The following is an 11,862-nucleotide window of genomic DNA, read 5'->3' on the forward strand; positions in this document are numbered from 1 at the left end:
AATTAATTATTAATATATAAATAACTAAACATATAGAATAAAATAAATTGTTAAATTACTAAACTAAAAAATTGAGTTAATAACTAAGTGACAATAAAAAATGATAATAAATTCTCATCATCTCTTATTATTTGTTTAAAAATATAAAAGAAATAAAAAAATGATGGATCCACCTAAAAAATTTCTTTTTCGTTGTGGAGAAAAATAAAGGAGTAATTGACTGTATAAATATATACATTTTTTTTCGTCCAAATGACTAAAAGAGTAATTGACACAGATTAAAGACTAATCTGCCGCGGTACTGAGCTCTATTTAAGGGTTTGCTATTGGCTAATAGATTGCTGCATGTACAAGGCGGGATTCTAACCCCGACACTTGCTTAAGCGGATTAGTGAGCTAATTACTAGACCAATCCAACTTAACTAAAAAAAATTAAGATTTTACTCCACGTTTTTTCTTTTCTTTTTTTTTATACTTCCTCTTCACTAAATCCAAATAATAATTAAAATTCAAAGTTTAAATTTATAAATTTAATTGAATGGTCAAGTACTCCTTAAACTAGTTTTCTAGTAGTGAGTGAAACTCCTTAAACTTTTTATACGTTAAAATTAAACTCATTATCTAAAAGAAATACCTACTCTCTTTAATTTAAACTTTAATTACATTTTATTTTTGTCAAAAAAAATTCACATTAAAAATTTAATATATTTAGACATAAATTATGTAAAAATATTAGACAACTAATATATTTTTTAATCAATGCTAATAAACTTTTCTTTTTTTTTTCTATTAAAAGTACTGGTCTTTTAATATTCTCAACAACAATATTATAGAAACAATACAAAAATTAATTATCGATATTTAAAAATATTTGCAAAAAATATGATGATGAACTAGGGAATTAATAGCTTGTTTGGATTTTAAGAAAAAAAATTGATATTTTTTTTTAGAAAAATCTTTTAAATTTTTTTTATTTAAATTTTTTTATTTATCAATTATGTTTGAGTACAATAATATAAAATTACTTTTTTTATTTATGATGTAAAAAAGATTTTGTTTAAGATTTTTTAAAAAAATATAAAATATACTCTCTCAAAAAAAATATTTTTTATTTTTTAATACTTTTATTTTTATTACTGAAAATTTGTTAAATATATTAAAAAATAAAAAGTTTTTTTTATTAAATTTTTTCCTCTATCAACTTAATAACATTTAAATAAATACTAAAAATATTAAATTATTAATTAAAAATACTGATTAATATAAATTAATATTAATAGTTCGGAAGTGTTTTTCATTCCATAAATTATATTTACATTGAATTTTAAATACACTACAAATTTTAAAATATGGGATATTTGAAAAGGGAGGACGGAAATATAGCACTATATAAGGGTAGTATTATTCACATTTCACACTAATCATGATTGCTTTGTAACGAGCTCCACAACAACATTTTAAATTCCGGTCTTTTACATTTTATTCTTATTTGCCGGCGCATTTCTCTGATCTCTACATATATAACAACGTTAACATATCTTTTTCTTCATTTCTCTATTTTTTGTTCTGTTATTCTTTCCCATTTCCAAATGTATAAGAAAAAGACTAGTGATTTCACGGACTCAATTACCTCCTCGTCCTCAATTTCTGCTCATCTCAAAAATGGAAAAGTCGTTACTTCCCGCTTCATGTCTTCTCCTTCGCTTGCTGATCATATAACCAATGATAGGCTTAGAGACAAAGAGCATCACAAATCCACCAACAGCAACACATCTTCAACCTCCGCTTCCTCTCTCACCAGGCAGAAATCCAAGAACCATGTTAACAGCGCTTCTTCCAAAGAGAACGATGGACCCTCTTTTGCTGCTTCTCTAAGAAACATTGTAAAGTTTGCTTCCTCGTCACCGTCTACTATCATGTAAGATTCTATAAACTTAATTTTGTGATCTGTTTTCTACTTATTGTAACCAAGATAATATACTATTTAATCCGTAAACTTGCACACAAACTTTAATTTAATTCTTAAAATTTTAATTATTTTTATCTAGTTTTCAAATTTTACTAACATAGCTGATGTTAGTCAAATCATTTTCGTTAACGAAATAGATAGCTGGACGACACGCTTGCTTGACTCAGTGAAGGAAGATCATTTTGGTTTTGCCGTTTTGGCATTCAAATAATAAAAAAACAATATTATAAATAGTGTTTATTAATTTTTTTTCCAAAACAAATAATGTGATGTTGTTTTCGGCTATTTAAACGCAAAATTAAAACTCCATCATTTTACATGCATCTCAACTACTCACCTATTCGTTGGAAGAAGAATTTAATATAAAAAAAATTTTAGAAAACATACAAATTAATATGATTTTTGAAAAAAATGTGATTCTCTTTTAGTATCATATGATTGATGTCTTAAATTGAACATATAATGTTCACATAAAGTAACTGTTACACACTTAATGCGAAAACTTAATTAATTATTTTAAAACGGTTCAAAGGTCAAACTAACTCATTAATAACATTAGCATTATTTTTTAAAAAAAATTGTATTATTTACTCTTAAAAAAATAAAATAAAATACCTTGTTAATTAGAATTATATAAGTACTAATTTGAATTGATTTTTTTTAATGAAAAAGTACTCATTTTTTTAAATAAAGTATTTTTATTCAATTTAAAACTATTTAGATACTTCTTAAAAAAAAGTATTTTTATTTTAAAAAAATAAATTATTTACTTTTTCTAAAAGTTAAACAATACCTTACTTAAAAAAACAAAAACGAACGACATTCTCTTTTTTAAAATTTATAAAATAATTTTTGTCTGTTAGATTTTTTTAAAAAGATAAAAAATAAGTAATTTTTTAAAATTCAATTCAAATTAACTCTAAGCGATGGTTTTAAATGGATTAGTTGAGTGAAAAAAAAAAGTAATTTTTTAAAATAAAATATTTTTATTAAATTCTAATTACGTTTAGATATATTTTAAAAAATATTTTTATTATAAAAATAAATTATTTATTTTTTTAAAATTAACAATATCTTATTAAAAAAATAAAAATAAAAGACATTTTTAGTCTTTGAAATTTCTATTTAAAAATTTATCTAAATATGAAATAACTTTTTTTTTAAAAAAATAGTCTCAACTGAGCCTTATTTTAAAAAAATATATATATATATATATATATATATATATATATATATATATATATATATATATATATATATATATATAAGAGAGCTTTTAACCTTCTAGATAAGAGTGAAGAGGGAGAAAAAGAGGAGAGAATTTAATAAAATTAAAAAAAATATTAATTAAGCCAAAAATAATAAATTTAGCAAAACTTTTAAATATTACTAAATTTATGTTGTTGCTGTATAATTACCCACTTATTTTTAATATATATTTTACACAAATACTCGATTTTTAGTATAGCATAATTAGTTTGTAAATTATATTTTGAATTGAACGTTGGTAAAGGAAGAATCATAATTTATAAATTATTTAATAATAAGAATTTATATATCATTGTAAATTTCATTTTTTACTTCTAATACAATTGACATACTCTTTCTCAGATAGAATTTCTTATTATGGTCACCATCAAGCTAATATAAGCACTCAAATAAATCCTATTTCACTTCAATTTGATGCTGATTTGTGGAAAAAAATTCCATCTCTAAAGTGATTATTTCATTTAATTTGTGTACATATAATTGTAATTGTAATTGTACTTCTAATTTTTGCAACATAGATCATCACCATCATCTTCCTCTTCCTCGGTGAAGAAACAAAGTTCCAACGATACATTATGCATTGGTCCGGCAAGGTTATCTCTGGATGAAAATGCGTTGTACAAGAAATCCTTGTCTTCTTCACGTAGAAACCACCAAGATTACTATTCTAACGTCTCGAATTCAGTTGAATCGGAACCTGGTTATTTCAATTCTCCATCAAGAACTACAACATCTAGAAAACTTGGTAGAGAGGTTCCTTCCAAGTACATGGTGATGACCACTGATGCAGCATCGTTCGACGAGTCCATGCTATCAACGGCGAAGAACAAGAACACAATGTTGCAGAAAAGCAGCTCTATAAAGAGGGTAAACTCGCTTGTTAATGGGTACAAGAGTTCAATGTCTCAGTGGGCGTTATCTCCTGGGAGATCAGGGTCACCAACTATGTGTGTGGACAAGAAGGATAAACTACCGTCTTCGTTTTCGAGCTTGAGGCCGCAGAAGAATAATAAGAGCGTGGAGAAGATTCTGAGCATGGGTTTTGATCTATTCAGGACAAAGAAATCTTCTTCTTCTTCTAACTCTGAGGATCTTCATTTGCTACGCTTGCTTGATAATCGTTTCATGCAGTGGCGGTTCGCTAATGCTAGAGCTCAGGTTGTGAACGAAAATCTTACTCATACGGTTCAGGTATGTCTTTAACTGTAAAATCGTTAATTATGGATAGTATCTTGTCATGATTCCATTTCTTTTTAGAGTGTTAAGTTTAGATAGATAGATATACATAAAGAAAATTAGAATAGTTGATTTGAAATTGAATAATCAATAAAAATATGACTTAGCATATCTAACTTATATAGATTAACAATTAATGTGCTGTTATTATTGAACACCCAAATTAGTTAATGTTAAAAGAATTTTAGATCAAACATTTTAGTCTGACAAATTTTTATTCTCTAAAATTTTTTAAAAATTACTCTATTAAAATAATATTATTTCTCTGTTATTTTCATTTAAAATTTTAATATATATTATATTAAATAAATAAACTCTTAACAAATTCTATTATTATTATTATTATTTGGTATATGGTTTGTACGTTGGTTGGTGCTTTTTTCTTTTTCTATCTTTAATAGCAAAAGGAATATATGGATTTTGATGGTTTTGTGAACCGTGAATGTTTTTTCAGAGTAATTTAACATGTGCTTTGGATGGTCTGACAAAGTTGAGAAATTCAGTGATGCAAAAGAAGATACAGCTTGAGAGGGAAAAGCTTAGGATGAAGCTCAACCTTGTACTACGTTCTCAAGTAAGTATAATCAAACTCTATCACAAGAGTGAGTTTCCCAATTGCAATATATTAATTAATTAAATTCTTCAATTCATGTTACTTGATATATCGGTAGATGAAGCTATTGGAATCATGGGGAGCTATGGAAAGGCAACACAAGGCAGAAATTGCTGCAATGAAGGACTGCTTGCATTCTGTTGTTTGTAAAGTTCCGCTTTTGGAAGGCGCAACGGTATGTATGTCTTTTTTTTAAATATTTTTGTACATAAACGGACTTATATTTTAATTTGGTGAAAAATTTATTTATCTTTGTGATAAAAGATCATAATAAACTTATTTATCCTTTATCTTTTATATAAATTTTTTATTTTTAAATATTGAGAAATAAATTTGATTTATATATTTTTAGTCAAAATATCACAAAAGTACATTGTAATTAACATCAGATCTTAATGGACTATATAATCTCTCAGTGTATAATGATTAATGAATGAAAACTATGGTTTAGTATAAAGAAATGTTCATTAAAAGTCTTAATCTCACAGGTGGACATACAATCGGCATTCATTGCTGAGCGGCAAGCATCTGATCTCACAGATTCCATCAACTTAATGTTAAATAGTTTTTCACTGCCGGTATGTTACGTTACGTAATTCCTCACTCACTTCTAATGTATCATCCTCTTAATTTATTTATAGTATGATTTTATTTTTTCACATATAAGTTGAGAAACTAATAGTAGCTAGCAGACTAAATAAATGAAAAAAAGAAGTAACACATGATTTTCTATGTTATTATCTTGTGACTTTGAGTACTTAAAAGTTTTAATTGAAATTGAATCATAATTCCTTCACAAGCAGGCTTATAAGACTGCTGAGTTGGTATCAGAATTAGCAGAAGTTGTTGCACAAGAGAAGTTGCTCTTAGAGGAATTCTATGACCTTTTCCATGCCGTACGTCTCCTTGAGGTAAAAATATATAACCAATTTCATTGTTACTTTTTTTTCATGTTATGTTCCTGTTATTCTTTTTTAGCAGAATAGCACAAATAGATATTAGAAAAAAAAATTACGGTTATACTAGAAAAACAAAAAAAAAATAGATTAAACTTGTTTTATTTAATATTTATTAATTTTAGTAACAATTAATGAATGTTAAATAAGACAAATTTTGTCTGTTTTTGACTAATTCTTTTTGTTACCAAATACTTCCGAAACAAAAACAAACCTTATTCCATTCAACATGCAGAAAAGAACTTGGTTATTCTTGTTTTGGTATTATCATATTACTTTGAAAATGAAACATTTTATTTATTAATTTATTTTTAAACATGCAAACTTTATTATGTTGGTTGCAGCTCAGAGAAAGAAGCTTGAAGTGCAGCCTCATTCAACTTCAATGATGAGAAATATATATGAATTCTGCATGTTAAAGATCATTTTATAGTATGTCATCTTGTAAATAACAATAAGCACATTTATTAATAGATATGATATATAAGCTACAAATTTAATTAAGTTCAGAGTTACAGAGATATTTGTATACAAAGGCTGCAGATGCAACATCTATTTAATAAACACATTCAGGAGTAGTTTATGTAACATTGTTCCCTACTTCCCTTTGATGGCGTGATTTTGAACTGTGTTATACACTGGTGTCAATTATTTTCTATGAAACTCTTTATATTTATTGTGGTTGCATTAATTATATCACTTTAGAAAGAGGCAAGAAGTTCATTTCATTGTTCAACTAGATTATGTTGAATTTAAAATGAATGCATTGAATGTTGAAATCTTTTCAAGGCAACGATGTTTAAGTGGTCATGAATCGCAGATAATAAATTCTGACTTCTTTTTCACCTTATGAAATAAAAAGATTCATACTCTTTTCAATTGTGGCATTATAAGAAAAAGGAAAAGTATACGAACCAACTAATAATCAGCCAAAAATAAAACAACATAATTAAAATATAATTAATTTAATTTTATTAATTTATAATTTTATTTGTTTTTAAATTACTGTTGACAACCTACAAAATATGAGGAAAGAAACGATTCTCGTAGGAGAGAATCACGGAAACATAGCATTCAATTTCAACACCCTGGGTTACCCTTTCCAATTAGCGCCGTCATTCTTTTTCTCTCCCCCAAGAAGCATAGCCGCCTACTTCCTCCACCGTCTTTACCCAATCACTCAAGCTGTGTCGCCGGCGTTGTTTCATTGACCGTTGGGGCTGCTTTTCATTCACCAAGTAGCCGCCGTTGATGCATCACGTCCTCGGAAGCCTTGCATGCATGTCACGTTGATCATCATCACTTGCTTTAGACCGTCCACATCAAATCATATAAACCGTGCCTCCGTCCTTGCTTTTCCTCGGTCTGTGCCTCTGTTACTCTAAAAAGAAGAAGCGGCTGTGGCGGCGCAAATATTCTGTAAAAAAATTCTCCATGGAACGCTCAAATCCGGAAGGAAAACCGAATAGCACAGTGATCAATGCTAGTGAAGGCAATGATGAATTGAATGACGATGGCGTTGTTAATCAAGAGGGTTCCTTGGTACGTTCTATGTTGTATATGTTAGTATTGAATTGATGAATAGTTATATGAGAACCTGAAGTGTGAATGTTTCTTTTCCATGTTTTTTAGATGTTTCTTAAATTTATTTCTTTGAAAAAAAATATTGGACACCGACGTTGCTAGTGGACATGTTAATAAGGTATGATTGCAATTGAATACATTGGGTTGTGGAACAGACTATAATTAGCTAATGTCATTGATAATAAAACTTCCAATAGAGATAGACATAGATAGTGGATATGGAAATTAATTGGGTTGTGTGGAAGACATGTAACATCTATGATGGCAAAGACAAAATTATTGGTATTGTATATTGCCCCTAGATGTGCGTATAGTCCAAGATCTATTTCAATCACACTATGGTGTCCGTCTATGTCATAATGCATGCAATCAATTAAATGTTGTTATTGATTCATTGATTCCTAATAGAAATTTTTTATTAAAACGTGTGTTGTGAAGGCTTCTTATTCATGGTAATTAGATTATTAGCATTTGGAAAAATCTGGAGAAATAATTTGTTTATAGTAATAAAGTCTGATTGAGTGCTATATATGTTTCTATTTATTTGTTGATATGTTTTATTGGATTGCTTCATTATATAGTAATGGTCATAAGTGGATTAAAGTTCTGTCCCGGTTGTCTTTAATTGAAGGTCGACGAAATCACCGACGTCATGGTGACGAGAAATGATGAGTTGGATTTAAGACACGAGGTTTGAAGTATTTCTTATTGTGTGTTAGCACGTTATAGTTACCACTTTGATACTATCTTTAATTTGTATTTTGGTTATGTGAATTGGCTTTACAGTTGCCGGATCATAGTGGGCTCGGTGAAGAGGAAATCCCAGCCATAGGAATGAGATTTGATTCGCTGTATTTGGTATAGGAGTTTTATGCAAGTTATGCAAAGAAATTGGGGTTTGTAACTAAAGTCAGGAACACAAACTTTGACAAGATGCGGAAGGACGCAAAGATACCCATTAATCAGTCTCTTCACTGCACTCGAGAGGGTTATCGAGAATCTCGTGTTAAGGCAGCAACTAGGTCAAACAGAATAACAACCACGAGATACAAAGCAAGAATGTATGTCATGCTGGACAGGGAGAAGGAATGTTGGGTTGTGTCCAGGGTAGAATTGAGGCATTCTCACCCCTGTTCGGCTGATAAAGCTGTCCACTATCATGAGTACCGGGAGCTGACCATGCATGCCAAGTGTGTCATTACGGATAACGACGAGGCTGGCATAAGACCCAACAAGACGTATCTAGCACTTGCAAATGAAGTTGGTGGGTCTTCAAACATGAGTTTCTCAGAAAAGGATGTCAGAAATTACATTACAAGCAATCTCCGATGCTCCGATGACAATGCGGACTTCAATGGGATGATGAATTATTTCTTTCGAATGAAGGAAATCAATCCCAACTTCTTTTATGCCATAGATGTTGACAATGCTAATAAATTTAGGAGCGCACTCTGGGTAGATGCAAGGTGCAGGGCTTCGTATGAATATTACGGAGATGTGGTGTCGTTCGACACCACGTACAGGAGAAACAGGTCTGCATAAATATTGGTGAATTGCATGAGCAGTTATCTGTTAAATTTGTCGTGTTACCTTACATTTGCTTTTTATGTATTCTCAGGCATGGTCTACCGTTTGCTTCCTTTGTCGGTGTAAACCACCATGGGAAGTCAACCCTTCTTGGCTGTGCTTTACTTGGCAATGAGGAGATCCCTAGTTTCGAGTGGGTGTTCACGCAGTGGGTGAGATGCATTGGGACTACGCCAAAGGGTATCATTACCGGCCAGTGCAAGGCGATGGCTGGTGCTATAAGGAAGGTCCTACCTGATACTGTCCATAGATGGTGCATTTGGCACATAATGAAGAAAACACAATTCAAGCTTGGTGGCTACGCTAGGTATGGAGAGTTGAGTGCAATGATGAATCACATTGTGTATAACTCTCCTTCGAGTGAATCGTTTGAAGTTGATTGGGCTGCTTTCATTAAAGAATTTGCGTTAGGTCAGAACAGATGGTTAGCAGGTTTGTGATCGCTAAACTAAATCCCGTCTGTTGGTTTCATGGTGCATATTTATTCATCTAATTTTATTACTGCCGGGTGTTTCCGTTCTTCTGTTTTTTCTTAATTTTATGTCAGCGAATGTTCTTTTCAATACACATACTAATGTTTCTTTTCATAGTGTGTCTGGATGTTTCTTTTATATGTTCTATCGATGCTTTGTACGCTGTCATCCTGTTGGTAATAAGCGACACTCTTATGCTATTTATTTTTTCCGGTGCAGATCTTTATGCGAATCGACGTAAGTGGGTGCCAATATTCTTCAAGAGTAAATTTTGGGCCGGCATGAGGAGCACACAGCGGAGTGAAAGTATGCACGCATTCTACGGTGGATACCTTCATTGCAAGAGTGGATTGGTTCAGTTCGTCCTTGAATACGATAACGTGCTTGGAAACAAGGAGCAAAAAGAGCTTGAAGATGATGCTGCGGACTCGAAAGGAGTCATCCCATGTATAGGAAGCACAGGTATTGAGCGACAGTTTCAGCAGGAATACACCAGTAATATGTTCCGGAACCTTCAGCTGGAGGTAAGGAAAAAAACCGATTGTGTGGTTCGATCAACTGAACAAAAGGGAGATACAATTTCTATTAAAGTGGATGAGCAGAAGGTATTTTGGGGGAAGCCTGTCTACCATACCTTCATAATACAGTTTGACCCTTTGAGTCGAAAGAGTCGGTGCGAGTGCAATAAATTTGAATCTGTTGGTATATTGTGTTGTCATATCCTTGCGATCTGGTCATACTATAGAGTTGACACAGTACCGAGCTGCTATGTACTTCCTCGATGGAGTAAGAATGTCATCCGCAAGCACACTTACATTAAGAGTAGCCATGACGTGGCTCGGAGTAATGAAAGCCACAATTTGTTTAGGAATCTATGTTCGGAGTTCTATAACGTTGCTCAAGAATTTGTTGCTTGTGAAGAGGAAGCAGCCATCTTGCGAGCTGCCCTTTTGGATGCAAAGTCCAAGCTGACTGATCATCGTGCTAGCATGCGTTCCTGCACTCTTGATGGGACTCAGAATAGGATGCTCACACGGAGCACATGTGATGTTATTTTACATGACATACAGGGACCCTCAAGGGTGAAAACCAAAGGACGGCCTAAGGGTAAGAGACTTGGAGCAGAGTTGGACAAGTCAATTAAGAAGTCAATGGAAAAAAGGAAGAGGAAATCACAACCGGTATGTGTCAGAAGTGACGTCTATGTTAAATTGTTTATATGGAATGGTGTTCTTGTTTCTCATAAGTTGTTCTCTTTGTGTTGTGGATCTTGTAGGATGTTGTTGACCTTCAGACAGATAATGATTGCCAAGGTTCTGTAGACAACAGATTTGAGGACTCTACTATATGGAATTCAGCAGATGGTGGCGGATTCATGGACCTGTTGAACTCTTTCAGGCATTTATAGCCATGTTTCTTGGCATGAGTAATTTGTCATACTTTGCTAGATTTCTTGGTCCTTTAGACACAAATGAATAAACTCTTCATTTTTCTGTTTTGTCACTTTCATTTATCCTGTTTTGAAGTATTCATTAAAATAATCAAAAGTACATTTTTTGTTATTGTTCCCCAATATTTGGTTAGTATGGTTTTGAAGAAATGAGGTATCACTGATTTGTTCGCAAAAAAATAAATGTATTAAATTCGGACCGAAAATTGCCATTTAAAAAAAAATCCATTCATATGTCAACGAAATGCACGCTGTCGTTAATGCATAACACATGAAACATAGGATTCATATTCAAAATCATCCATTTTACAAGAAAAAGAAACATCCGTATGCCTATCAGTAGCATCATCTAATTAAAATCTTGGATAAAATCTAGACGGATTACGCTCGAAGGCCATGCAAAGGTTATACTTCCAGTGTCGTCACAATTTTAGCAACAGAAAATAATGGAAAAAAAATAACGCCTACACTTTGTTAACACCACGCTAGTAAATCGAATGAACTGTCACTTAAGCATAGTCATGCACAAAAGGGTTATAACAAAACATGAGCCGCATATTTTTGAATGAAGTACTCACAAGTTCAAATGACTAAGACTATATAGTTGATGAAGCATAATCAGAATCATCCAACTTACAAGGAAAAGTAACATCCGTGTGCCTATCAATAGCAACATCCAATTAAAATCTTAGTTAAAACTAATTTCTTGAGAATCCTGAAATACC

The 11,862-nt window shown here is 31.2% G+C and overlaps 2 protein-coding genes across 3 annotated transcripts; both read left to right on the plus strand.

The window, feature by feature from the left end:
- Positions 1 to 1,572: 1,572 nt before the first annotated feature.
- Positions 1,573 to 6,619, plus strand: LOC130970522 (QWRF motif-containing protein 3-like). 2 transcript variants are annotated; one of them, XM_057896634.1, is made up of 7 exons: positions 1,573 to 1,918; positions 3,757 to 4,429; positions 4,929 to 5,048; positions 5,146 to 5,262; positions 5,576 to 5,665; positions 5,891 to 5,998; positions 6,388 to 6,619. In XM_057896634.1, exons 1-7 carry the CDS (start codon positions 1,590 to 1,592, stop codon positions 6,430 to 6,432), a joined length of 1,482 nt encoding a protein of 493 aa, XP_057752617.1. In that variant the 5' UTR covers positions 1,573 to 1,589; the 3' UTR covers positions 6,433 to 6,619. The 2 variants fall into 2 exon arrangements, with proteins under 2 accessions (XP_057752617.1, XP_057752618.1); XM_057896635.1 differs by lacking the exon at positions 6,388 to 6,619 and having other exon boundaries at positions 5,919 to 5,982.
- Positions 6,620 to 8,560: 1,941 nt separating this feature from the next.
- LOC130965673 (protein FAR1-RELATED SEQUENCE 5-like) lies at positions 8,561 to 11,095 on the plus strand. Its single transcript, XM_057890433.1, has 4 exons — positions 8,561 to 9,159; positions 9,246 to 9,646; positions 9,907 to 10,868; positions 10,964 to 11,095. The coding sequence occupies exons 1-4, from the start codon at positions 8,561 to 8,563 to the stop codon at positions 11,093 to 11,095; spliced, it is 2,094 nt and encodes a 697-aa protein (XP_057746416.1).
- Positions 11,096 to 11,862: the final 767 nt, after the last annotated feature.

Source organism: Arachis stenosperma, chromosome 3 (genome assembly GCF_014773155.1).
Source record: "Arachis stenosperma cultivar V10309 chromosome 3, arast.V10309.gnm1.PFL2, whole genome shotgun sequence".
Taxonomy (NCBI): Eukaryota; Viridiplantae; Streptophyta; class Magnoliopsida; order Fabales; family Fabaceae; genus Arachis; species Arachis stenosperma.